A 26,788-nucleotide genomic window follows, 5' to 3' on the forward strand; every position below is an offset into this window, starting at 1 on the left:
GTGGCCTGAAAATCCTAAATGCCTCAGGCTCCTGAATCCAAACGACGAAACACTGCTTCCCTCACAGGTGTCCTAGAGTGACCACCCTTCCGTACTTGTGTAGACATCCTGTCTCCTTCTGAGCTCTGAGGGTAGAGTGCTTGCCTAGGGCACATGAGCTCCTGTCCTTCCCTCCCCCACCAATACAATTATTAGTGCATATATAAGACCTGCCTTACCAGTGCATTCACAAAAGAGAGGCCATCTAAGGAAACTGAGTACAGTCAGTGTCTCATGGCAACAAAGCAGTTGGTACTATAAGGTACTTGACATGTTATATTATTTCTATTTACTTGACTGGCCAATCTGCTGGAGACCAGTCACTCTATAAGTAGGATTCTTAGGCAGAGACGGAAATGCTTCTCCAAATTTCCAAATCACTCCCAGTTAGCAATAGCAATATGCTGATCCACCCTTCCATCCAGCCAATTTTTTGTATCTTATTTATTTATTTATTTTGAGACAGGGTCTCTGCATAGCCCTGGTTGTCCTGGAATTCAATGTGTAGACCAGACCAGGCTGGCCATGAACTTAATATGTAGTCAAAGCTGAACTCAATTTCTGGCCTTAACTCTCTGAGTTCTGGAGTTAGATGTGTACCACCATGTGTTTGTTTTTTTGTTTTTTTGGTTTTTTTTTCTGTTTTTTGTTTGTTTGGTGTGTGTTTTCTCTTTTCAGATTTTTGAATGCTGTTAGGCTAAGTGTACATTTATTAAGAACTAAAAGGAAGGCGTTCCTTCCAATCCCAAAGTTAATATTCTGTTTTTGCCTGAAAGTTGCATTGCCATTATCCAGATATACAGAATTACATGTTTAAAGTAGCCTCCAGAGGCTGGAAAGCTGGTCTCAGTGGTGAAGAGCGTGCTCTTTTAGGGGGCCCAAGTTCAATTCCCAGCACCAATATCAAGGTGGCTTACAATTGCTTGTCATTCTGCCTCCACACTTGTACTCATGTTCACACACCCCTACACATATGCACATGATCAAAAATAATAAAATGTTAAAGTAGGCTTCAGAACTCTATTAATTTTCTGCCGCAGCCTTCTAGAGGCTAGATCAAGTTCTGTTCATTAGGAGAGATGCTGGTCATTTCCCTCATATTCTTTTATATAAAGTACCCCAAAATTCTTACATTTCACTTCATTGTAGGAGAGTTTTTTGTTTCATTGGTTTGGTTTTGCCTTTATTTTATTTTGTTTTTACAAGACAAGATTTTACTGTGTAGCTCTGGCTGTCCTGGAATTCACTATGTAAACTAGGCTGACCTCAAACTCACAGAAATCCACCTGCCTCTGCATGTGCCATCCATGGTCTCACTATGTGTCCCTGTCTGGCATTGATATGCTTGACTGGGATTCAGGAATGTAGTCCTTGTTCACTGCAGATCAGTGGCAGTTTGTATGTGCTGGAGAGATGACTTAGTGCTTAGAACACTTTCTACTCTTGCAGAGGACCCAGCTTCAGTTCCTAGCACCCACATGGTGGTTCATAACTGTGTGTGACAAGTTCCAGGTGATCCATCACACTTCTGGCCTCCTCAGATACCAGTCATACACATGACGCATAAACCTAAATGTAGGTAAAACATTCATGTAAATTAAAATTTAAAAAATAGAGGTGGGCTTAGTGGAGCAGCCTTTAATCCTAGCACTCGAGTCAGAGGCAAGCATATCTGAGAATTCAAGGCCAACTTAGTCTACATATTGGGTTCCAAGCTAGTCAAAGAAAGCTGCATGGTAAGACCCTGTCTCAGAACAAAAAGCAGGGGGAGAGGGGCTGGAGAGATGGCTCAGAGATTAAGAGCACTGGCTGTTCTTCCAGAGGTCCTGAGTTCAATTCCCAGCAACCACAAGTGGTTCACAACCGTCTGTATTGAGATCTGGTGCCTTCTTCTGGTGTGCAGACAAACATGTAGGCAGAATACTGTATACATAATAAATAAATTTACAAGAAAGTTTTTTAAAAAAAGGATAGGGGGGGCTGGAGAGATGGCTCAGAGGTTAAGAGTATTGCCTGCTCTTTCAAAGGTCCTGAGTTCAATTCCCAGCAACCACATGGTGGCTCACAACCATCTGTAATGGGGTCTGGTGCCCTCTTCTGGCCTGCAGGCAGACACACAGACATAACATTGTATACATAATAAATAAATAAATATTTAAAAAAAAAAAAAAAAAGGATAGGGGCTAGGTGTGGTGTCAAACAGCTGTAATTCTAGCATTGGGTAAACATGAGGCAAGATGGTCAGAGGAGTTCAAGGCCAGCTGTGACTACATAGTGACATCCTGTCACACCAGAACTGGGTAAATAAGTATATACATCTGTATTTATATATAACTTCAGATGAGACCTTAGAATTCCCTTCTGAATTTTTATCTGTGTGTGTGGTGTGTGCCTGTGTGTACAGGTGTGCTTAGAAGTCAGGTGTCTTTTTCTCTTGCTTCCCACCTTATCTTTTGAGACAGCCTCTCATTGAAACCAAAGTTCCCTGGCTCTAGGGAGCCCTCGTGTTTGAGGATGAATCGCTTTACCCACTGAATTATCTTCCCAAACTCTGAATTTTTGCTATTGAAAAAACTGTTTAAGGTAGGTGTGGTTTGGACTCCCAACACTTGGAAGGCTGAAGCAGGAGGATTGCTGAGAGTTCAGTGCCAGTCTGAGGCACACAGCAAGTTATAGGCAGCTCATGTCACAGTGAGACTCTGTTTACTTTTGTTGTATGGAAACAGTCTCTGTGCAGCCCTGGCTGTCCTGGTGCTTGCTGGTAGACCAGGTTGGCCTGGAACTTACAGCTATCCACCTGCCTGCCAGAATTAATAATATGCACCATCTTGTTCTTGTTCAGTACAGGGAGGACTCTTCCTAAAAGAAAAAGAAAAAAAAATTAAAGCCATTGGCACTGCTTTTGGAAATTGAACAAATCACACTAGATTTTTCAAGACTTAGTATCAGCTTCCTGTAGCAGCTCAGCTTTTTGAGTTTTGTTGACATGTAGAGGTTTGTTAAAGAGCTAGAGTTACTGTCCATGCTGGGTAATTTTTCATAATTGAATCTCATCTTTATAAGTAAAACTCAGGAAAAGTTTCCTTAAGTAGTTTTGTTTTTCTGGGACAGAGCCTAGTGTAGACCATATTGGCTTCAAACTCAGTAGATAATTGAGAATGACCTTGAACTCCAGACTGTGTCTCCACTTAAAGTTCTAAGCACTGAAATTCAAGGTTGACACCATGCCCTGTTTGTAGGTTGCTGGAGAGATGCTAGAGACTAAACGCAAGGACACCTGTGTGTTCCACAGGCTGAACTAAGTCCCCAGCTCTTAGGAGGTTTATAAGAGCTAAATTATCAATCTGTCCAAAACAGCCTTTGTTACAATAAGAACCCAAAGGTGCTGGGTATAATGGTGCATGCCTTTAATCCCAGCACTCAGGAGACAGAGACAGGTGGATTTCTGTGAGTTCCAGGAGTTTCAGGACAGCCAGGACTACAGTGAGATCCTGTCTCAAAAAAAAGAAAAGAAAAACAAAACCAGGAACCCAAATAGTAATGATGCATCCCTTTGATCCCAGCAACCCAGGTAGAGGCAGGCAGATCTCTGTGAGTTCCAGAATAGCCAGAGCCACACAGAGAAGCTCTTGTCTCAAAAAAAAAAAAAAAAAAACCCACAAAACTTTTCTGAGCCAGATGTGAACCAGGCTACTGGGGAAGCTGAGGTGGGAGATGACTGGAACCTAGGAATTGAGACCAGGCCAGACAACATGATGAGACCCGGTCACAGTAAAATAAATTAACAAACAGCTGCGTGTGGTGGTGCATGCCTGTAATCCCAGACAAAGGCAGGGGAATCACTGCAAGGTCAAACATAGTTTGGGCTACATAGTGGGTTGTTCAGGCCAGCAAGGGCTACATAACAAGGTTCTCTCTCAAAAAATTAATAAGTTTAAATTTGAAAATATTTCTGAGTGTGGTGGTACGAACCTTTTATCCCAGACAGAGTTCAGGAGTCTAAGGCAAGGGTGTTGCAAATTTGGCCTATATATAACAAACCTCTCAAAAATAAATGTAAATACTAGAGTCCAGTGAGATAGCTCAGTGGCTTTCACTAACTGTGATAACTACCAAGCTTGATAACCCAAGTTGGATCCTCAGGATTTACATGGTAGAACGAGAGGACACCTGGTGTCTGCAAGTTGTCTTCTGACCTTCACCTGAATGGTGTGGCATGCCAACACATACACAAATACAAGGCCCAGAGAGGTGACTGAGTGCTTACTGGAACTTGCTGTTCTTGTTGAGGACCTGGGTTTGGTTCCCAGCACCCACATGCCCGAACACAACCACCTGTATGTTATCAGGAGTTCTGGTGCTCTCTTCTGGTCTCTGGACACCAGACATGCATGCAGTGCACCTACATACATGCAAGCACACATACACATAAAATAAATCTTTAAAAATAAATTACTTTTTTATTTCTTTATATACCAGTTATTTATATTTTGTGTGACAGTAACGTGGTACTTTTATTGCAATCATGGTGTCTAAATGTGCAAAGTTAACTCCCTTCAAGAAAACAGTTAGTGCCAAGTATGTTGGCCCATGCCTGTAATAACCTCAGCATTCAGAAGACTGAGGCAGGATTGTTATGGTTTTGAGGCTAGCCTGGGCTTCGTAACACCAGGCCAGCCTCGGGTAGAGTGAGACCACATCTCACAATAGTGACAAAAGCCTACAAATTCAAGTGTACTTTAGGACCTCCGTATAAGTACTTTATTAGTTATAGCTAGTTTTTGGTCACATTGTATTTGTCAAACATGAGGCATGTAAGTAGGCTAGGGCAACATATATAGGTGTTTAGAATTACCTAAAGTTCTGTTTTGGTTTTTGTTTGTTTTTTGAGACAGGGTTTCTCTGTGTAGCCCTGGCTATCCTACAACTCGCTTTGTAGACCAGGCTGACTTTAAACTCACAGAGATCTGTCTGCCTCTACTGCCTGGTCTGGGTTTTGGTTTTAAACACAAGATTTTACTATGTAGAGCAGGGTGGGTGGTATTCAACTCACAGACATCTTGCTCCCTCTGACTCTGGAGTACTGAGTGCTGAGATTAATATTTGGTTTCATATAGCCATTTTTTGATAAAATTGATTTTTTTTATTTTATTTTCAAGACAGGGTTTCTCTGTGACTTTGGAACCTGTCCTGGAACTAGCTCTTATAGACCAGGCTGGCCTCGAACTCACAGAGATCCGCTTGCCTCTGCCTCCCGAGTGCTGGGATTAAAGGAGTGTGCCACCACCGCCTGGCTGATAAAATTTTTTAAAAGATAAATTTTTATTAATTTCATTTATGCATTCAGTGTTGTAATTTGATTAGTCTGCTTCTTAATTCCTCCCAGATCTACGCACACCACCTCCCAATTATCTATTTACTTACTTACTCTTTATATCCCACTGATTTCAATTTGTGCTTCCTATATGTTCATGAGTGTGAGGCCATCCATTGGAGCATGGAGGACCTGCTAGGGGTCACATCCTTAAACAAACAAACAAAAATAACAGTTCTTCCTCATCCAGAAGCCATCAGCTGTCAGCTCCTGAGCTACTGGGGGCTTTGTGATTCCTCTTCCCCTTATGCCGGAATGTTGACCCCTTGATTTTCTGAAGGTACACTGTTAGGTTGTAGGTTTTTTTTGTTTTTGTTTTTAGATTCTTTGGAGTCTTTTTGTTTCTCTGTCTCCTGTGTCCCCAGACCTGGAGACCAGATCCAGAGTCCTTGTTGAAGCCGGGCAAATACTCTACCACTGAGCTTCACCCCCAGCAATTTCTCTAACTTTGACGTCATTAGGGAAAGTATGGACTGTTTCATGTTTTGATGATGCTGCCTGAGTACTGACCCCAGCCTTGTATGTGCCAGTCAAGTACTCTAACTGCCCTGTCATTGATCTACATCACAGAGCCGTGGGCTGGGAACTAAACTTCTACCATGCAGCAGCTCAGGCTGGCTTCAAACTCTTCTGTTTCCCAAATGTTGGGACTCTAGGTATGCAAATTGCACCTGGCTTTAAAGTACGTTTATTCATATTTTCCCCAAGCAAGGGATTTTTATTCTGGGTGAAGTGAAAAGTAAAGCACTGATTAAATATGCAACTGTTCTTGGTAGAGCCAATAACAATCATGCCTATCTTACGTTTTTGTTTTAGTGTGTTTGGGAGACAGGGCTCCTATAATCCAGGCTGATGCTATGTAACCAAGGATGACCTTTAATTTCTGTTTGCCTGCTTCCACACCCCAAATGCTGGAACTACAGGTGTTCATCACCACACCCAGTGGAAGTATCTTGCTTTTGTATAGCACTTTTTTAAAAGATTTGAGTGTTTTGCCTGCATGTATGTATGTGTACCATGTGTGTGCATGCCTGGGTCCATGATGTCAAAAGAAGGGATCAGTCCCCTGGAACTGGAATTGTGGATAGCTGTGAGCCGCCATGTGTTGAGAATGGGACTTCTGCAAGAGCAACAAGTACTTTTAACCTCCATACCATTTTACCTATTACCTATCCCCCACCTCTGTGTGTGTGTGTGTGTGTGTGTGTGTGTGTGTGTTTGAAACAGTTTCTCTATGAAGCCCTGGCTATCCTGGACTTACTCTGTATACCAGGCCGTCCTCGAACTCACAGAGATTCACCTGCCTTGCCTCTGCCTCCTGAGTGCTGGCATTAAAGGCATGCACCACCACCACCACCTGGCTACCTATCATTTCTTAAATTTCATAATGACAGTCTTGTGTATATGTTTTTGTGGCTATATATCTGTGGCAGGTGCACATACACATGGAGAGGCTAGAAGACAGCTTATTTCGCAGCCATTTTTCCTCAGGAGCTGTCTTTATTTATTTTTTATTTATTTATTTTTTTTTTTTAGATAGCCCTAACTGTCTTGGAAAATTCACTATATAGACAAGATAGGTCTTTAACTCAAAGAGATCCATCTGCCTCTGCCTCCTGAGTGCTGGGATTATAGGCATGTGTTCTCATGGCCAGGCTCCTTCCCCATTTCCTCAGGGGAAAGTCCCTGACTGGGACCTGGGACTTACATTATACTAAACTGACTAGTTGTCGGCCAGCCCCAGGGATCAGCCTCCTTCCCTAGTGCTAGAATTGATAAGTGCAGGCCCCCACACCTGACTTTTTTATGTGGGTTCAGGGAACAAACTCAGGTTCTTAAGCTTTATGGCAATCAGTTTACAATTTAGCTATGTCCCGTCCCCTCCCCCTTTTATTATTTTGAGACAGGGTCTCACATGGCCAGCCCAGGCTGGCCTAGAACTTGGTATGGGCAGGAAATGACTTTGAACTTCTGGTCCTCCTGTTTTTACTTCCTGATTGGTGGGATTACAGGCATGAGTACATGCCTGGGTTACCAAACCCAGGAGACTCTACACGATAGGGAACTACTGTGCCAACTAAACTACATTCCCAGGCCATTATTTAAGAGAAAATCTGTTTTTCAGATCTAAATTAATCTTGAATTCTTTGGGTCTATTCTCTAAAATTTGAAATCAAAAGGATTCTACTTCTTAGTGGTCTCATTGTTTTTGACTAACCCAAGAAAAGTTCTGTCTACCTGTCAGTCCGGGCCTCAATTTCCTCTCATTTATAGCCTTAGTACAAGAAAGGGAACAAATTGAAATTGCTCACTTGCAAGCCAGGTCTTCTGAGCAGCTGTTAAAATGTAGGCTGGGGTGTGTGTTGGGGGTGGAGGATCGTTTGTCATCACAACCTTGTTACTACAGGCAACTCAGAGTCTTCTCTGCTGGAAGAGTCTGTGTTTCAATCTAGAAAGTTTTAGTTAACATTTATCATTCCAAGAACATAAATAGCAAAATGTTAGTGTCTTTGAAACATTGAGACAAAATTTTGTATAACCCAAGGTGAAGTGGAATAGAGACACTTAAAACTAAGTATTTGTGTGTATGTTTAAAACCCAGACGTAGTTTCACTTCAAAGTAGAATGCACACTTTTCCTAGTGACAGATGCATTTAAGGTCTTCCCAGAGGGGGGTCTGAAAAGGCCATGTTTCTAGGAGTAGAAGAAATAGGTTGTTTCTAGCTGAATCTTAGGGAAACTATCTCACTGCTGCATCCTGCTCTGGTGCAATCAAATGAGGTATGGCTTTGCATGGTAAAGCCAGAGGGCACTATTGCTGCTTTCTGCCAAACAGCCGGTTTTCTAGGGCTGCTGCATGATGTCATAGAATAAGAAAAATTAAAAAAAAAAACACGGAAACTATTTCAAAATAGATATTTAATGCAATCTTTAGGTCAAAGAAAAATTGATTTTTACAATTTCTGCAGTAGACCACCTGCCAGAATGGGACCAGCAGTCTGGTGTTGAAGGTCCCAGGTCCATTCTACTGGCACAGTTTCCCTTGATTTACTGATTTGTCTGTGCTGCTTATGCATTCTTGAAATTTCCTTCACCTCCACTGTTGCCATTTAGCTGCCAGAACAGAGAAGGGTACCCCTCCCACTCTGTTTAGGGGTTCTTAAAGAATTGGGCAACCTCCTGAGTCTCTTGAACCAGTGGCTGTTTGTAAATATATATCTCACAAAGACTACATACAATTATATGGGGTGCGTGGACCCCCAAGGCCCCCTGTGGTTTTTAAGGCTCCAGGTTAATAATCCGAGCAATACAATTGCCCCAGGGAAACACTGAGGTCAGGTGAAGGAGAGATGCATTAACTATGACAAGAAAAAACAATGGTTGAATTTATTTTTGAATCTGTAGTAGGAACTACTTCCCAGAGCTTTCCTGCATTTTCAAGAGCAGAAGTCCTTAACCTAGGCAGCTGTCCAGCAAGCAGCCCAGGAGACAGAGACTAGCTGTTGTACTGAGAACATGCAGGCTTTCTGCTCATCACCTCAGGGCCTCAGGCCCTTTCTGTAACCAGCTTTACTTGCAGAAAGGGGCATTTCAAATTTTAGTTTGATTCTAATGGGTAGGTCAGCTTTTCTTAATAGAGAAAAATACTTTTAAGTATAGGACATTGAAGCTAAGTCCTTGGATCACTTAGCCATTTAGCCAATATTCTGTCTCTAACATGTTAACATAACGAGTTGTCCTACAAGTTTATTTCTTGCTTGCATTGAGAAAGTGAGTTTACCAGGAGCTTCACCTAGGTCTCCAGGACTCCTTAGCATTATTGGAGTTGAAAACTGGGACTTGTGGAGCTGGAATGATGCTTCCAGTTCTCTAACAAATTGCCAAACTAGGTTTATCCTTTGGTTAGCACACTTCTGAATGGCCATCAAGGGGCAGATGCTGGACTTCTGTTTGTAGTCACTTTCTATCCCCCTAAATACCAAGCAACTCATAAAGGCATTAGGAAGCAAGCACAGTTTAGTACTGAAGATAAAGCTGAATGTATTTTACCTGAACTGCATTTTGAAGCATACTAAAACCATAGGATGGGGGCAAACCGAATTTCAGGTAGTTTTGCAAACTGATAAATTTAACAGGTTTTTTTTTTTTTTTACCCTTACTCAAAAGTACAGTCACACCAATCAACACGATTTTGAATCTCTAGAAATCACACTGAAACTGTTACATTTACAAACATTAAATTTATTATAACTAGAATGAATGTAATGGATCTCAGATTTGGCCACCTCATAGCTCCGCTTAAGGAGGGGATTTTTTTTAAAACAGAAAAATGCATTTTAACTTGGTCAAATTACTTGCACATTAAGAAACAACGTCTAAGAAGGAAAACAAGAAAAGCAACCCTTCCGTTTCACATAATTAAAGAACAGGAGAAAGCACACAAATAACATCATGGCTAAATTTACCAAACCAAAGCCAGGGGGATTTTCTCTTCTGATTATGTGTCATAAAAAGGTCCGCTGTCTTATATACACATGTATATAATGTTACATTCCAGCACTGTAAAAAGTCCCCTTTGCCCCCCCCCCCCCCCCAAAGTTTTCAGTCTAGTCGCCGAACTTGGAAAGCGGCACTCGCTCCTGCTGCCGGTGTAATTCGTTCTCGGTCAGCAGCTGGAGGTTCTCGGCGCGCAGCCGGTCCAGCTCCAGCTCCAGCTCCCGCACTCGCGCATCGACGCCGCCCAGCCGCTTGCTCTCCAGCCGCAGTCGGTTATTTTCGTCCTCCTTGCGCGAGAGGCACTTCTCCAGCTCCAGGTACTCTTTGATGAGCTCCTGCTTGCTCATGTTCTGCAGGCTCTCGGCGTGGTACCGTTCATACGTCTCCGAGAAGTCCCGCTGCAGAAACTCGCTGCCGTCCCCTCCCATGCCATCGCTGCCCCCGTCCTCCTCACCAACTTCTTCCACAAAGTCCTCATCGCTGGTGTCGTCGGATTTGGCGGCAGCCCGCTTGGGGTAGAGGCCGGTTTTGAGGTCAGGCTCCTCCTGATCGTGGTCATCCATGAGGAACTGCGTGGTGTTATAGGGCGCGACCGGCTGGCCCTTGGCGAACATCTCGGCTCGAACCCGCGAAGCTCGCAGGCTCTGCTTCTCGTCGAACTTTTTCTTCTCCTCCCAAGTCAGCTTGTAGTATGGCTTCCAATGCCGCTTTTTCTTGGAGGGGCGCCTCCGATGTTTTTTCTTGCCCAACTGTCTCTGCTGCTGTCCCCATGCTTCCTCGCCTCCAGCGGCAGAAGCCCCCAACTTGGTGGCCTCCGAGTCATGACCTGGCAGGACAAGGGACTCGGACATCGGTTCCCCCTCCACCGACGGGGAGGCACCGCCAGTAGATAGGTCCTCCCCATTCTGGCCCTTCTCGCCCGTTTCCAGGCAGCTTGATTCTGGATGGTCATTGGCCTGCAGTGGGGGCGGCTGGAGCTTCAGACCCCCTTCTCCCTCCTGTCCCGGACGGCCACCCGACTGCGGGGATGCTCTCGATTGCCACCTACTGTCCTCCTTGGGCACCCGTTCCTCCGCGCCTTGGGGGCGCTCAGAGTTCTGCTCCTCATGGACAACAGCAGCACCTGTACAGTTGCTAGTCGGAGGCTGGTGTTGATGTTCTGACAAGAGCGGCTCGGCCATGGCTTTAGTAGAGTCCTCTTCAGGAAGTTTGAGAAATTTTGGCTTAAGAAAAAAGAAGGCTTTTCTTTCTTTTCAGAGAATGTCCAACAAAGTCCTCTTCGGCCGGTAATTTCTGCAGTGACTTCTTTCGTCCGTCTTGTCAGCAAACTCAAATCGCAACTCGGAGTTAAGTCAATAAAGGGTTAAGCACTCACAAGCGTGGCCAACTAGCAAGTCCAAGGGGATGCAGCGGCAGGCACAGTGCAGGCACAGCGCGTAATGTTCAGACGGGTGGGCTTCACCGCCTCCCCTCCGAGCGCTCCCACGATGGAGGAGTTGGTGGGCAAGAAGGTGAGGCTTAAGTCCAATGGGTTAAACCCAGCCCCGAAGGGGTTAAAACTACCCGATGACGCTGCCTCAGAGGGGCCGAATCCACAAAGGGTTAAATCCCCTGCCGCAGAGCCCACAAGGGGTTAAAGTCCCAGAGCCACCTCCTCCCACTTCCACGGGTGTCGCTCCAACCCGAGCTCCCAGTTCCCCAGGCCGGGCCGGAGCCTTAGCCGAGGACAGACAAACTCATCTCCCCTCTGGCTCGATGCTCCGCTCAGTTCTCCTCCGCCTCCTCCTCTTTTCCTCCCTCCCTCCTCCCCCTTCAGACAGCTCTTCTTCCGCCTCCTCCTCCGGCTTCCCCTCCCAATCTGACTTTCCACCTGCCAACTTCCAACTGCTGTCTCCTAGCCCTCAGCGCCTCTTATATATAGAAGCTTGCTAGCCCCGCCTGTGCGCATGCGTAACGGAGTCCCGCTGTAGGGCTGCCGGGAGTCGTAGTCCTCTTCTTTCAGGCCCGCCGTCCTCGCGCGCCGTGCAACGTAGCCAATCTTAGAGCGCGTAGGGGGCGTCTCCTAGGCCGCCTCCTTCCATCGCTTTGCAGTCGCTGAAGAAACGTGAGCGGCCATTGGGCAAGAGTTATTCCTCTCTCTGAGGAGGGGAGACCAATCGCAAGGGAGATGGGGCGGATTCTGGACCATACCATTGTGCTTCAGGAATACAAGAAGATTCCATGACCTATGGGAGCCTAGACAGAATATTTTTATTAAAAGGTGTGTTTAAAAGATCAATGTCGTATTCTGCTCTCAGCGGAAAGGTTCGGATAGTTATAGACGGTTTTCAACTAGTGCAAAAATGGTTTGTCCCTAAAAAGTAGTCCCTAAAGTGTAAAGAGGATTAAATCCTATAAAGAGAGATGTTGGTCATGATTACTGACATTGAATTCTTAAAATTATAGTAATGTCTCTGAGGCAGGTGACGAATTCCTGGGAGAGAGATAAGCGGAAGGATATTGTGGACAAATATTTATTTAAAAAACAAAACCCGAAAAGCGCATGAAGAAGTAAACAAATGAAGAATTAAGAAGTGCCGCCTTAAAGGCACAGTGTGTCGGCCTGTCGTGCATCAGCCTTACACTAGGCCTCGGGAGATGAGAGGGCGGGTTCGAGTCCTGAGTGACGTCGGCCCCCCCAGGCTACCCTGGGGACCCTTGCGTGAGAAAAGCCACCCTGGCCAAGAGCCATCTCCACACCAGGGGCGAAAGCAAAATGGACATCCGCGGCCTAGCACTTCGCCTGAGTCCCACCGAAAGCACGTAATGGGGGCAAAGGAGTCACCCCGAACCCCGGATTCGGCCGACGACAATGGCCTCCCGGGGCCTTGGCTTCATCGCTTCTGAGACCGCAAACCTTTCCCTAGCAGCGACAGGAGAGTTCGGGCCAGTTGATGCACGTCTCTGACGGGGAGGGATTAAAAAATCAATGCGATTCCGAAAGGAGCGGGGTGTTGTCCAGAGATGAGACTAGGGGAAAGAGGCTTGGAGAAGGAAGGCTGGAGGCCTTCGCTGAAAACGGGTGTGCTTGGCCCAGGGCCGTAGGATAGGTTGGGGGGTGAAGTGGGGTCCTATTTCCCCCTTAAAAGGAGTTCGGACTCTGGTCTTTCACTTGAAGGGCCCTGAGAACTCTCTTTAATCCCCTTGGTGTTATTGCTGCGGCTCTCTTTGCTTGAGTACCTAGTGACCCTTGCTTCTTATTTCTCCCAGCCAGAATCCAGTGGGAGTCTACGCATGGAACTATTTGACCATCACAGCCATGTGAGACAGGCCAGGATTAAGCCTCCATTTTAGATGTAAGGAAGCTCTAAGACTTAGAGAAATAAAGTGACTTATCCAAGGTCACCTGACAATTAAAGTGACAGATCAAACTAGAGGGCCTCTCCCCAATACCATTTTTTATTTTTTTTTGTCAAAAACACAAAATCCAAGGCCTGGAGAGCTGGCTCAGCAGATAAGAGCTCCGGCACCACATGTTGTCTCCAGATCCAGGGGATCTGATGCCTTCCATGGGCACCAGGCAAGTACCTGACTCATACATACACACAGGAAAAAACTTCAGATATGTAAAATAATAAAAATCGTTTAAAACCGGGCGGTGGTGGTCCCAGCACTCAGGAGGTAGAGGTAGGCAGATCTCAGTGAGTTCAAGGCCAGCCTGATCTACAAAGTGAGTTTCAGGACAGCCAGGACTCTTACACAGAGAAAGAAACTGTCTTTAAAAAAACCCAAAAACAAAAAAAAATTTAAGACAAAACACAAAAACCTCCCTCCCCCATTTCCTCAAGAACCCTGGACTTTATTTTCAATAACTTCAAACGGTTACAAACAATGCATTTAGCAGTCATCTGCTAGGGTAGAAAAGATAGCTTTGAGCTTTAAGTTGCTCAGACTACAGTGAGCAACCCAAGCACAGCAGCTGAGATTGCAAGTAAGGGAAATCTGTGTGGCAGCCTTGTGAACCACGCTGCCCAGGGCTGGGCAGTCCGCGGATAGGCCTTCTGGAGCAGCTGACTGGGACGGAGCATAAAGAACATTTGACTTTGTCTCTGTTGTGTTTGAGGCCAGGCCTCATCCTCCTGCCTCAGCCTCCACAGTAATGGCAACTGTAGGTGCATGCTACCTCCCAGGGGAAAGGCCTTTTAAAGGGTAAAAGGGTTGAGGAACTTCAGAGTGGTGGGGGCAGGGCAAGGGGTAGCAGTTGTAGTGCAAGACTGTCTCCAAGGGGAAACAAGAAGGAATGCTCCCTGGGGAACATTCAGATGTTTTGAAAATTCTAGCTTGTTTTCCATGTACTTCCAGAAACTCAGGTCTGTCTGAAAATCCTGCCTTTCTCTGTCTTCATGACTTAGGAGGCACCAGGAGATGAAGGACAAAGGGGAAAAAGGGGCACGGGCCGTGGGAGAAGATGGCTCCGTAGTTGAGAGCACGTGTCCTCTCAGTTCACAGCTTTAAGTCCAGCTCCGAGGGTCAGTGCCAGACATATGCGGTACAGGGCCATACATACCAACAAAACATTCATGCATAAAATGTAGCTTAACGCTAACACTACACTCCAGACTGGGTTTCGCTGTGTAACAATTTTAGCTGTCCTGGAACTAGCTCTGTAGACCAGTCTGGCCTGGAACTCACAGAGCTCCGCCTGCCTCTGCCTCCCCAGTACTGGGATTAAAGTTGTGTACCACCACCACCTGGCTGTATCTTAAAAAAATTTTTTTAAGAGGAGATGAATGGGTGGAGGTTTAATCCCAGCACTTGGGAGGCACAGGCACGTGGATCTCTGTTAGTTCAAGGCCAGCCTGGTCTACATAGTGAGTTCCAGGACAGCCAGGGCTACACAGTGAAACCCTGTCTCAAAAAATAATTTTTTTTAAAGAGGAAATGAGGTCTTTGGAAAACAACTTGATTGGGAGAGTCAAAACTTCCAAACTTCAGGCTTTGGAGGATTTGGGCACTCAGTTGGGGATGTAAATGTTAAGGTTGAACCTAGACTAAGTTTACTAGACAGTGTTAAGCAGTGGGGTCTTTATAATGGGTGAGACATGGTCACCAGGCTGTAGGGTTCCAGAACCTCTAGCCCTTTGCCAAGCATTTCCCACTCTCCAGTCATTGTCTCAACTCCTGCCTTATGATGAGACCAAACTAGTTCACAAACAAGCTGACCCAGACTCAGATCTTCCAGCCCCAGCTTGCAGAGCAGCATGTGAGTTGTGAAGCTGATGTCTACTCTCCCTGTATCCTGGTCCGTTTGATGCGCTCCCACTACCCAGCTGATGTCGGCCTTTATCACAGGCTTTTCAGCCTTTTCCTGAGACCCTGGACCGTGCCCTGAAGTACCTGTGCAGTGTGTGGTGTCTGTCCTTAGGGCTACCCTCCTGCTGCTAAGGCCCCACAGAGTGACTGTAGTTCCCATGAGGCCTAAGGATGGCCAAAGCCCTGGGAAGTGTTCAGACCCACAGTGTTAGGGAACTCAGGGGAACACGCCTAGGGATCTCCAGTACCATCCCTTTCTCCCCAGAGCAAGGGACAGCCTAGGGCCCAGGTGGTAGCAGCTGCCAATAGCTAGCCCTGTCGGCTCTGAGCACTAGAAGGTGCTGGAGTGGTCATTTTAAAGCGGAGTACAGGCTAGTGGCTGGATGCAGCCAGGCAGGCACAGCAGGGTCAGCACACAATATCCGACCAGAGGCCAGGCCACCTAGGCAGTTCTTAGCAAAAGTTCCAAGGTCAAGCAGCTCAAGAGGTCTGTGCAGGTCCTGGGTCCACCACAACTGGAGGGTGGTGGTCAGGCAATGGAGGACCTGCCCCCACCACTCCCAGTGGGTGGGTTCGGGCTTTCTAGAAAGTTCTCTGAGAAGAACAGGAGGACATGATAGGGAGTAACAACCAAGACTTAAGTAAGGGCTGGGGAAGCGGCAGCATTGTTTGGAGCCCACCGCTGAGTACTCCACTCCTTAGGGCCAGCAGCCCTCCCCCTGGGGCGGGGCCAACCAACACCCGGCTCCCGGTAGGAACTTTCAGCCTCCAGGCGACCCCCCACCCCCGCCCAGGTACTCCCTGACCCCAGTCGGAGGCCTGTTTTCTCCTGGTTTCTCTAGGGAGGAGGGAAAGTATTCCTTATAAGGAAGCCCTAGCTCTTCTTCAGAGCACTTAGGGAGGGAGTGGGACTGGACTTGTGTCTCGCGTGACCCGCCCGTTTTCCCGCTCTTTTTGTGTGCGCCCAGACGGCAGACTGAGGAGGTTTTCTTTTGTTTAATGAAGCGTTCAATTGCACGTGAATCTTCAGTGAAGTCCTGAGCGCGATGTGTACTTGTGCGTGTATGCGGGGCGTCCCAGCCCCCAGCCTGCACACCCCTCCCATTCCTCCCGGCTCCAGTCTTTCCTGTAACCTTTCAGCCAATCGGTCTTCAGGCCAGGTCCAAGTCCCAACTTGCCCAAGAGCTGAGTCTCGGCAGGGAGCCAACTCAGCAGGAGCAAAGTCAGGTGACCTAGAGGGTGGGGTCGGAGGGTGCTCACCACCAACACCAAAGCTAGGATGTGCACCATGACAGCAGCCAATCCAACCGCTTGGGGACTCAGGGAGTCAGTGCGAGTTGCAGGGAAGGGTGGGGTCTTATGCCCCCCCCCACTATAGGAGGGAATGCCAGGGCGAAAGAGGGGATTTCTAATGCTGTATCCCTAAACCTAGGGAGGCTCAGGTCACAGCAGGACGTGCGGGGACTCGCCATAGCCTTCTCAGTTGCTAGAGAGACCCCTTCCTTGAGTCACCTCTTCTGGATCCGAAACTGTCGGAAGAGCCACTGGACAACGAAGGGCCACAGGATAAAGAAGAGCAGCGTGGGAGCCGAGAGCCCTAGGGGCCAAGGCCGAGTCCTGGGTGGCCTCTGCAGCCAAGAGGGAGGGGAGTCAGAAGCCAGCCCAGCTTCAGTACAGCCCGCCTTGAAACTTACTTCCAGACTCTTTTGGCCTGGCCTCCCTGAGACTGGGAGGGTCCTAACCTACTTGTGCTCCACTAACCTGAAGCGCGCCCCTCCCCCCACCCCCTCACTCACGGGTCCAATCCCAGGTGAGACAGCTTCCAAGCCGGCTCCTCCAGGCCCCCAAAGGGACCAGCCTAGTAGTACTGTACCGGAAAGACCTGTACTGGAACTCACATAGCTCATATTTCAAACAAGGACCCGGGGTACTCCAAATATCTATTCTAGAAGGAGTCTGGACGCCTAGGAGGAGTTGCAGATCCTAGGGTTGGGGCAGGGAAGGTGAGGCAGTGTGACAGACACATCTTGTACTTAAAAGCTAGAGAGTCCCTAAGGTCTAAAAACAGGATCTGGCTTGAAACGATCTCCAAAGTTGTGACAATCTAGTCAAAAAAAAAAAAAAAAAAGAGTTGGTAGGATGGTTCTGTGGGTAATGCCTGCCTTCCAAGCCTTATTGCCTGAATTCAATCCCCAGAGCCTACATAGAGGTAGGAGAAAACCAACTCCACAAAGCTGTCCACTGACACACACACACACACACACACACACAGACACACACACAGTGGTACACGGTGGAGGATCCAACAACCTTTTCAAAGTCCACACTGCACAGACAGGGTGCATAGACATACATGTGTGTGGGCAAAACACTCATGTACAGAAACACTCAAAACAAAAGAGCTGGATCTATGGCTTTGTGGTAGGGTGCCTGCCTAGCATGTGAGGTGTTCAATCCCTAGAACTGCAACACACAAAAGAATTATTACAGATGATTAAAATGATGAATCTTTAAAATTTAGGAGTCTGTGGCCATAAGAAAACTAGAAATTATATCATTGGGGAGGCTTGCCAGTTAGTACTTTAAATATTAATTAGGGTCTGGAGGGATGGCTTAGTGGTTAAGAGAGCACTTGCTGCTCTTGGCGAGGGACTCAGTTTGATTACCAGCACCCACATGATGACTCCCAGCCAACCATTACTCCAATTCCAGGGAGATCTACACTCTCTCAGACTCCGTGGGCACAAGGCACAAACACAATACACATATGCGCATGCAGACAAAATACTCAGACATAAAATTAATATTAACAAATAATCAAATAAGCCTGGGCTAGTGATGCAGCTGAGTGGTGCAGCACTTCTAGCATGTGCAAGGCCCCGACTTCCACCCCAACACTGCAAAACACAGGAGATAAAGAAGATGGGCACGTGGTCCTTGCCTGTAATCCCAGCACTCAGGAGGCTGAGGCAGGAGGATCACAGGTGAATTCCAAGGCTAGCCTGGCCTACACATCAGGACCCTGTCTCACAAAAAAAAAAAAAAAAAAAAAAACAAAAAAAAAAGGAAGAAGAGGAGGAAGAAGAACAAAGTCAAAAACGAAGAAAATGAAACCCTGCTTTTTCTGTGGGCAGTTTTGCTTCAGGAAAACCCTACAGAAAACAAAATGCTCACCTGTTGGAAGAATAAGAGAACTGAAAATCAGCAGATTTTTGCAAGCACTAAATAAACTGCTGTCAAGGCAAAGATCATCAGTTGTCAAACACAGTATGGCAAATGGCTGATGAGTGGACATTCCGTGGCTTCCGGAGGAAAACCTGACATCATGGAGCTGGGGCCAGACTGTCACCAGGCCAGCAGTACACGCTAGACTCATTAGTGGTAGAGGGCCAGGTACCACCTGTCCCTCCCTGAGTGTCCCAGAGTGTGAGGAACATCACTCTGATATGGTTTGTTGTTTGTTTGGAAAACAATGATGGCTTTATTTTATTTGTGTTTATGTGTGTGTGCATATGTGTGCATGTATGTGTGTGTGTGTGTGTGTGTGTGTGTTTGCCCCACGTGTGTGGGAGGTGCCCATCAAGATCCGATTCCCTGGAGTTGAAGTTCCAGCCATTTCTGAACTGTCTGGCATGGGTGCAAGGAAGTGAACTTGGCCCTCCGGATGAACAGGAAGCACCCTTAAGAGCTGATCCATCTTTCCAGCCCCTGATTTCTGTTTTTAATTTATTGAGACAGGGTCTTAACTTTATAGCTCAGGTTGGCCTGGAACTCACAGCAACCCTTCTGTCTCAGCCTCCCAAGTGTTAGGATTACAAGTGTAAACTACACTGGGTGGCAGAGGGGAGGAGACAGGCAGGCAAATCACCATGAGTTCAAGACCAGCCTGGTCTACATAGTGAGTTCCAGGCCAGCCAGAGCTACCCAGGGAGCCCATATCTCAAACCAAACACACACACACACACACACACAGACACACACACACACACAGAGAGAGAGAGAGAGAGAGAGAGAGAGAGAGAGAGAGAGAGAGAGAGAACCCAAGGGCTAGATAGAGGACTCAGTAAATAAGAGCATTTGCTGGTCTTGCAGAGGACCCAGCATTCACATGGCAGTTCACAACTGTCTCTGATTCCAGTTTCAGGGGATTCAACACCCTCTTCTGACTTCTGAGGATACCAGGCACACATGTGGTACATATACATACATGCAGGCAAACACTCATACACATAAAAGAAATTTAAATAAAAAACCAAAACACTAAAACCAAAACCAAAACCAAGACCTCACATAGTCTCTGATGGACCTTGACCAGAATGCTTAACTAGATACTAAACCAGTCTTTGGATTTTAACTCATTTAACAGGAAATACGGTATACAAGGAAATCAGACATGATCAGGCCCCAGAAGTGGGACAGTCCGCATGCCCCTATGCCAGGACTAGTTTAGGCTGAGGGGTGTAGCTTAGAAGCTGAGCTAAATGCCCTGAGTTTGACACTTGCCTCCAGCACAGGCAATAACAGACCTAGGGAAAATATGACCCTGGACTGGTCAACAGCAGCTGGAAAAGGCAGTTTCAAGACAACTCAGATAATCGGAACTTTGACTGGGTATCTGGTGATATTAAAGAATTATAATAAAATATATTCAGAATTCAGAGCAGAACTTTATGATGCTTACAATATAATTTTTTTTTCTTTTTGTCTGGTGTGGGACTCAAAGTTTGTAGTTTAGGCAAGTCTCGAGCTTCATGGATCCTCCTGACTCTGCCTCCAGGGTGTTAGGATTATAGATATGCTGTAATGGTTAATTTTAAAATGCTTAGGATCCAGCCAGGTGGTGGTGGTGCACACCTTTAATCCTGGCACTTGGGAGGCAGAGGCAGGTTGATCTCTTCAGTTCAAGGTCAACCTGATCTAAGGTGTGAGTTCTAGGACAGGCAGGGCTATTAACATAGAGAAACCCTGACTCAAAAACAAAACAAAACAAAACAAGGGGCTGGGGAGATGACTCAGCTGTTAAGAGCAGTGGCTGCTGATTCAGAGGTCCTGAGTTCAATTCCCAGTAACCACATGGTGGCTCACAACCATCTGTAATGAGATTTGGTGCCCTCTTCTGGCCTGCAGGCATATATGCAGGCAGAACACTGTATACATAATAAATAAATCTTTAAAACAACAACAACAAAACAACAGCAAGTGCTGAGGATCAACGAGATGGTTAGCAAGAAAGGTGTTTGTGGCCAAGACTGACGACCCTAGTTTAATCTCCAGGACTCACAGCAGCAGAGATGCAATTGTCCTGTGACCTCCACATGTGCTCCATGGCATGCATGCACATGTGTATGTGTACGTGTGTACGCACGCGCGCGCGCGCACACACACACAAACACATGTCACCCCCCCGTTTTAACTAGGTCTCATGTCACAGGTCTGTGATTTTCAGTTACTTAGCAAATGATGCTAGGTTTAAATTTCTTTCCCACTTTGGTAGCGCTAGATTGAGCCCAGAGCCCGAGAGCTTCTGGCGAAAGGCCCCATTGCTGTGCTGCATCTCCAGCCCAACCCCAGCAACTGTACAATCTATAAAACATTCTAATTTCTAATGGGCAACTTAGTAAGACCTTGTCTCAAATGAAAAACGAACTAACGATTTGGCTCAGTGCTAGAGTCCTTGCTGGAGGGGTCCTTCACATTTCAAGTGGGTAGAAGGTGACACAGGAATAAAGAATGCTGTGGGGGAGGGGAAGCAGTGTTGAAATCCTTGTCACCAAGGCTCAGATCCACCACACTCAGTAGGTTAGGGGTCACACCAGAGATCTCCAAATGGAGCAAGTAAGCCTACTCCCGGTTTAAATACCCTTTAACCACATTCTCACTAGAATGGGTACCAGGAGACTGGGGGCTACCCTGTGCTTCAACACTGCTATTAACCAGAGCCCACGGGAAGAGACGAGTAGGTTTTGGGTACAGCAAAAGCAGTTCAGGGAAGGCCTCCCAGGTTGTGTGCCCCCAGGCAAGCTAAGTTCTCAGACCTCTATTTCCTCTTCTGCAGAAGGGAAATAAAATCATGCGTGGTGGTGAAGGCTGTAACCTCAGCATTTGGGAGACTGAGGCTGGAGGAAGGTAAATTCTAAACCTTTGGGCTACATAGCAAGATCTCACCACAAACAGGCAAAAGCCAACCCTGTAGACCAGAGAGAGAGAGAGAGAGAGAGAGAGAGAGAGAGAGAGAGAGAGAGAGAGAAGGGAGAGAATAATAGTAAATCAGCAGAAAGGCAAAGAACTGGTCTGGATTAAAAACACTTAGGTGGGCCATACATTGGTGGCTCAGGGAGGTAGAGGCAGGGATTTCTGCGAGTTCAAGGTCAGCCTGGTCTACAGGGCTAGTTCCTAGACAGTCAAGGCTACAAAGAGAAACCCCATCTAGAAAAGTTAAAAAAAAACAAAAACAAAAACAAACAAAAACAGAAAGAAACAAACACCACTTGGGCGGCCCGGCAGAGTGGCTCACATCTGGAACTCAGTACTCTCAAGGCTGGGACAGGCAGATTCACAGAAGAGCAGCCCAGGCCACACAGTGAGTCCCTAACCAGCCTAGGAGTTTGGCTTGAGCCCCTATCTCAAACCACACCAATGAAAACAAAACAAAGGGACACTTAAAGCAGGGGTGTAACTGTGCTCCATGAGATGGGGTGCAGGAGATGACAGGAACAAAGTTGAACAGTTAGGGGCAAACCCCAAATCTAGGAACTGGAGTGCTGGCTGAGGGCCCACAGTGACCCCATCCCCAGTGCAAAGGCAGACACTTTGTGGCCCTTCCAACTCTTGGGGGTGACTCCCTGCTTGGTTTTTCTTGGGCTGGGTTATCAGTGAAGAGTCCCCCTTTCCTAATAGGCTCTTCCCACACTCCCACCCGATGGCTTCCCCGACTAGAATAGAGGCCAGACTACTCAATGCTCTGCGTAGAGCACTGGATGGTGGAGCCATGGGACCAAAGCCCCAAACAGGCGAGTGAGGAATCCAGGGTGGAGTCCTGAGGCACTCTTGCCCAATCTTTCAGTGAAGGAGGGAGATACTCACCTGCTCACGTGGTTGGGACTTGCTCTCCAGGCTCTGTAATCGCCTCTGGACATTCCTCATGCTTTCCTGCAAGGCCCGTACTGTCCCCACCAGCCATTTGTCCAGTTCCTGGGGCCCCATCAGGCTACCTTCCAACCCCTCTGTGGAGCATAGAGACACAGGGGCAGGGGATGCAGGAGACAATTTACACAAGCCGGGGCAGGTCCAGAGAAGTCTAAGAGCGTGCTGTCCCTGTCCCCCAGTGTGGCCTTTACAGTGTCCATTCCCAGGACAGAGTAATGGGCTGTTGGCATGGGGTTGACCTAGCACTGCCACCGATGAGCTGTGTGACTCCTGGAAATTAGGGGACGATGTCCTCTTCCTCACACACCTGGTGTGCTCAGGGGAATAAACATCAATTTATGAAAGTGTCCCTTTTCCAGTTCAGCACACAGGACATTCTAGACCAGGACAAGGCAGACAGAACTCACAGTCTGAGAATTCCAAATGGGAGGGAGGGAGAGGACAACTTCCGGCCGCCATGCACCTGTGTCTGTAAGCTGCCTTTGCGGAGGATGCGCAGAGGCCAGCAACCTCAGAAAACGCCAGGACAGGGACTGTCCTTAGGCTGGTATCTGGCTGTTGGGCAGCCTTCCCAGACTGCTCTACTGGACTTTCACCTTTGTCCTAAGAGATTAACGCAGGGAAAGCTTGGGGTACCAGGACCATGGGCAGGATAGAGAGCTCACCTTTTTCACTGGGGGACTCAGGGTTGCCTCTGGTGTCCAGCTCTCGGCCAGCTGCTTCCCTCTGCTCTTCACAGACCTGCTGAGCGGAGTCGCAGGTCCCAGGGTGGAGGTGGGGCAGCTCTGACCCAGCGGGAACAGGGGAGAAGAGGGACGGTCTCACCAACTCTGGCTCCAGCTGCTCCAGAGAATCACAGAAAACCTCCAGGTCCAAGTCCCTGGGTGGCTGGGGCTCTGGAGAGGGCAAAGGAAAGGCTTGTGAAGGGGAGCTGCACTGGGATTGTGGTTCCTACTCTGGAGGGAGGGAAGAGTGGGCAGCTGAGTAGTAGGTCCTTCCTCAGGGGACCTCGAGTTCTTGCCATAGCAGGTACGATGGGCCCAAGACACGAGACCCTGAAAACAGCCTCAGAGCCTTCCCCTGGCCTCTGAAAGTACAGTAAGTCTTAGTGTCCCTGGACATGCTGATATAAAGGGGACAGTATGGCACCAAGCGTCTCCTCTCCTGAAGGTGTTCCTTCCCAGTCTAGGTGTGGCTGTGTATCTCTCCTGCCCAACCACTAACCTGGACTTGGAGGTACTGGCTCCTTGGGGAGGCAAGAAGGCTCTGGAGCAGTCTGATCCCCTCTGTGCAGCCCTGGCTCTTTCCAACCTGTCGAGACACGGCCCACGAAGCGGGGGCAGGGAAGAGGCTGGCATCTTCCAAGTGAGATCAAGTCCCTTGTCCCCATTAGTCATGCATACGAGCTGATAACTAGCCCAATGGGGCACTGATTGAGGTCCTTACAGATAGCACACCTGGGGCCCTTTGCTCCTACTGCCTGCCCCACACAGCAGCCACCCACCAGCCCACACCTGAGGCAGTTCGCTCTGTATTTTCAGGGCTCCCATCCTGGAGATCTGACCTGTGACCCTTCTTAGGAAGGTGTCTGGGGGCCTCGGCATGTCAGGGATCACCTGGTACAGGGGCTCAAAATAACCAAACATATCTTCTGCCACTTCGCCCAGGGGCACTGTGTCGATCACCTGTGCAGGAAGGGTTCTAATGGGACAGGCTGGCTCCTCCCACTCCCACCCCAATTCCCTCCGGGTGGAGCCTCTCCCCTTACTACGTTCTTCCCATGTACCTCCACCTGGCATCAGTCAGGATCAGACAGGATTGGGAGAGAGGGCAACAGAAAGGTGATTTCCCAAAGGATATCAACGGATAGGAAACATGGAAGCGCACCCCTGGAAGAGCGAGGGGCAAGCCACCCTTAGGGACTGAGCGCCACAGCCCTAACTACCTTCTGTGCCACCAGCTTCATCTCAGAGATGTAGGCAGACATGGCTTCCCCCCTGCTCATCTTGCCCAGGCTGTTCCAGGCATCCCTAGGAGGCAGAGGGCTGTGAGAAGCTGGATGACAGCTGAGGCATTTGTACCCTGCCAGAGGGAAGCTCACCACTTATAACGTCCAATGGGGTCCCAGAACCCAGGCCGGGGGACCAGGCAGGGCCCCATGGTAGCCTGCTTGTAGTAGCTGTAGAATCGCAGCATCTCTTCATAGGAGGGGCGGTAAGAGCCTGAGCAGAGGGTTGGGAAACAGAGGGCACCTCATCAGCCCCAGTTTCAAGAGAATGAAGAGGGCACCTTGGGAGGGCAGAGGTGGCTATGGATCCCACCCCTGGCATCTAAAACAGGAAGCAGAGAGGAACCCCACCACAGTCTAGGGAGGAACTTGGCTGTAAACATTGCAGGGTTCAGGCCCAGTTCCAATTGGTGGTCGGAGCCTAAGCAACCATCCTGAACCCCAAAATGCCGATCCCTACAGCCTCACCATTCTTAGGTAGGTTCTGAATGACGCTGACGGCTGCCTGGAACTGTTCCTGGCAGTCGGGCTCTTCCTTCTCAGTGCCCATGCTGCTCCAAGCTCTGGAGCCCTACTTTGGAGCAACTCTGCAAGAGCGAGCGTCAGTGTCACCAGGCCTCGTGGTCCACGGTGGCACTGTAAACAACCGGTCTAGTTCCCAGAGAGGCAAACAAAAGTCCCAAGACCCGAGTGCTACCCCAGGAGGCCAGAAGTTGAGCTGAGGGTCCTTCTCCTACCTCAAGGCAGCGCCAATGGGGCCAGAGTAGCGATGACCACCAGTGTGGCCATGGGTGGGAGGAGAGGCAGGTGGCAAGGGTCTCAGAGTCATGTACGTCCCCAGATGCACCTCTCTAGATTGCCCATTTCCAATTCCTGAACGGGCGAATCAGCGAGCGAGGAGGAGTCGGGAGGAGGGTGGGTACGAACAGCCAGTCCGGCTCCCCGCGCCCCGGCCCCTCACTCACCCTTAGGCGCCCACGGCCGGGACACCGGGGTCTTCTTCTCACCACTAGCCAGTGGTTTCCGATTGACCTCTGGGTCTAGGGGGGCAGGAATAGGACGGGATGCAAAGCGAGAAGAAAATTAAGCCAATGAGAGGCACCGTTTCACATTCGGCTTTTATACCCTACCCAGTCAGAAAGGCTCTTTCAAGAGTATGCAAATAGTTTCACCCTGCCTCTTCCATTCAGGCGGGGCTGAGTTCTGAGTCGCTCTCCGCACCTCCCGACAGCCAGAAGCGGGCTGCAGCGCCTCCCGGTGGACACACTGAATGGTCGCGGCGTCCTCGCGCCCCCTGGTGGACACTCACGGGAGTTGGTCGGCTGATGCCAGCCCCGCCTCTCCGAGACACCGCCACCCAGCTCTTGGAACACGTCTACGTTGGCAATAGAAGCGAGTCCTGGAGCCCGGCGTTCCGCAGAAGGGACGCTGGAGCTGAGTTTTGGAAAAAGTCAGAGTGAACCAGAAAAATAACGAAAAAGAACATTCCTGAAAGGAATCAGAGATCAAAAGCCGAGGCGAAGGTTCGACAATTAGTAAGAAAATTCAAGATCGCAGAAAGGGTGGGGACTCAAGCAATCACACAAAATTGCTGGGACTTGGATATATGGAGACAGAAAAGAGCAGGGCAAGTAGATAGCGAATCTAGGACCCGGGGAACGCAACTTTTAGCGTGGGACGCCTGGCTGTCGGCTGCTGCCAAGTGCCAGCTCTCTGTCCCTACCCAAAACTTGTGCTTGAGAGCCACCTGGACAGCCCACCCTTCGCACTCACAAGTGTACACCTAACACTACGTCGGCTCCCATAAAAGGAGGTTTTCCATGGGCTGACGTCACCAACACTTTCTCCGAGTGCAGACCCCTTGACCAAGGATGGAGTGTCGCTATGGTGTACCAAGCCTCTTAAGCTTTGAACCCCAGAACCAGATTTTGGGACTCTAAGCTTAGTCGCAGATCAGTCTTCAGACCAGTTAGCTTCGAGACGTCAACCACTAAGGGGTGGCTACTGGCTCGGAGCTGGGAGGTTAATACATGACGTCACTGTCTCAGCCTCCCGCCCCCATCCCTGCGCACCTCTGTTCTGGGGTTCGATGGGCATCTCCCGCCCCAAAGACCCTTTAGCCCAGCACGAGCCTCTATAGACCTGTCCCCTATCTGGCTCCCCGAAGGGACCCAGCAAAAGTGGATGAAGCAGGGTCAGAGTCCCCAGGAAAAAGTGTCTGTGCGGGAGGACAATCCTCTCCTGGGGTATTCAATCCCCTCTAACAGGGACTCTGGCCACTGGTGTGGAGGAGATCCGGGAGATCTCTGGGGAAATGGAAAGACGGACTCACTAGCAGAGGCGAACGCGTAGACACGGGGACGAACAGCTCCGGGCCCGGGGGTCCCGCAGGCGCCTCGCACCGCCCACTCCCAGCCTCGCTCCGCCCACCT

General features: G+C 48.5%; 2 protein-coding genes across 9 annotated transcripts; both read right to left on the reverse strand.

Annotated features, from left to right (window-relative positions):
- Positions 1-9,634: 9,634 nt before the first annotated feature.
- On the reverse strand, positions 9,635-11,807 carry Hexim1 (HEXIM P-TEFb complex subunit 1). Its single transcript, XM_048445852.3, has one exon. It carries the CDS (start codon positions 11,089-11,091, stop codon positions 10,021-10,023), a length of 1,071 nt encoding a protein of 356 aa, XP_048301809.3. The 5' UTR covers positions 11,092-11,807; the 3' UTR covers positions 9,635-10,020.
- Positions 11,808-12,407: 600 nt separating this feature from the next.
- Positions 12,408-26,777, reverse strand: Acbd4 (acyl-CoA binding domain containing 4). 8 transcript variants are annotated; one of them, XM_085695871.2, is made up of 12 exons: positions 26,689-26,776; positions 25,578-25,790; positions 25,322-25,396; positions 25,094-25,229; positions 24,825-24,943; positions 24,450-24,570; positions 24,294-24,378; positions 23,913-24,033; positions 23,573-23,659; positions 23,014-23,244; positions 22,286-22,425; positions 12,408-12,853 (listed from the first exon to the last, which is right to left on the reverse strand). In XM_085695871.2, exons 5-12 carry the CDS (start codon positions 24,904-24,906, stop codon positions 12,731-12,733), a joined length of 990 nt encoding a protein of 329 aa, XP_085551997.2. In that variant the 5' UTR covers positions 24,907-24,943; positions 25,094-25,229; positions 25,322-25,396; positions 25,578-25,790; positions 26,689-26,776; the 3' UTR covers positions 12,408-12,730. The 8 variants fall into 8 exon arrangements, with proteins under 8 accessions (XP_085551997.2, XP_085551998.2, XP_085551996.2 ...); XM_085695872.2 differs by lacking the exon at positions 12,408-12,853 and adding an exon at positions 16,184-16,830 and having other exon boundaries at positions 26,689-26,772; XM_085695870.2 differs by lacking the exon at positions 12,408-12,853 and adding an exon at positions 17,124-17,306 and having other exon boundaries at positions 24,825-24,992; positions 26,689-26,777.
- Positions 26,778-26,788: the final 11 nt, after the last annotated feature.

The sequence above is a fragment of the Myodes glareolus genome, chromosome 9, assembly GCF_982192425.1.
Source record: "Myodes glareolus chromosome 9, mMyoGla1.1, whole genome shotgun sequence".
Classification (NCBI taxonomy): Eukaryota; Metazoa; Chordata; class Mammalia; order Rodentia; family Cricetidae; genus Myodes; species Myodes glareolus.

Coding starts and splice junctions, on each gene's coding strand:
- Hexim1 (XM_048445852.3), bottom strand. CDS start 11,091: ATGGCCGAGCCGCTCTTGTCAGAACATCAACACCAGCCTCCGACTAGC.
- Acbd4 (XM_085695870.2), bottom strand. CDS start 24,906: ATGGGCACTGAGAAGGAAGAGCCCGACTGCCAGGAACAGTTCCAGGCA. Junction 24,034..24,293: donor TGAAGCTGGTGGCACAGAAG/GTAGTTAGGGCT, acceptor CTTCCTGCACAG/GTGATCGACACAGTGCCCCT. Junction 22,426..23,013: donor TGAGTCCCCCAGTGAAAAAG/GTGAGCTCTCTA, acceptor TATGCTCCACAG/AGGGGTTGGAAGGTAGCCTG.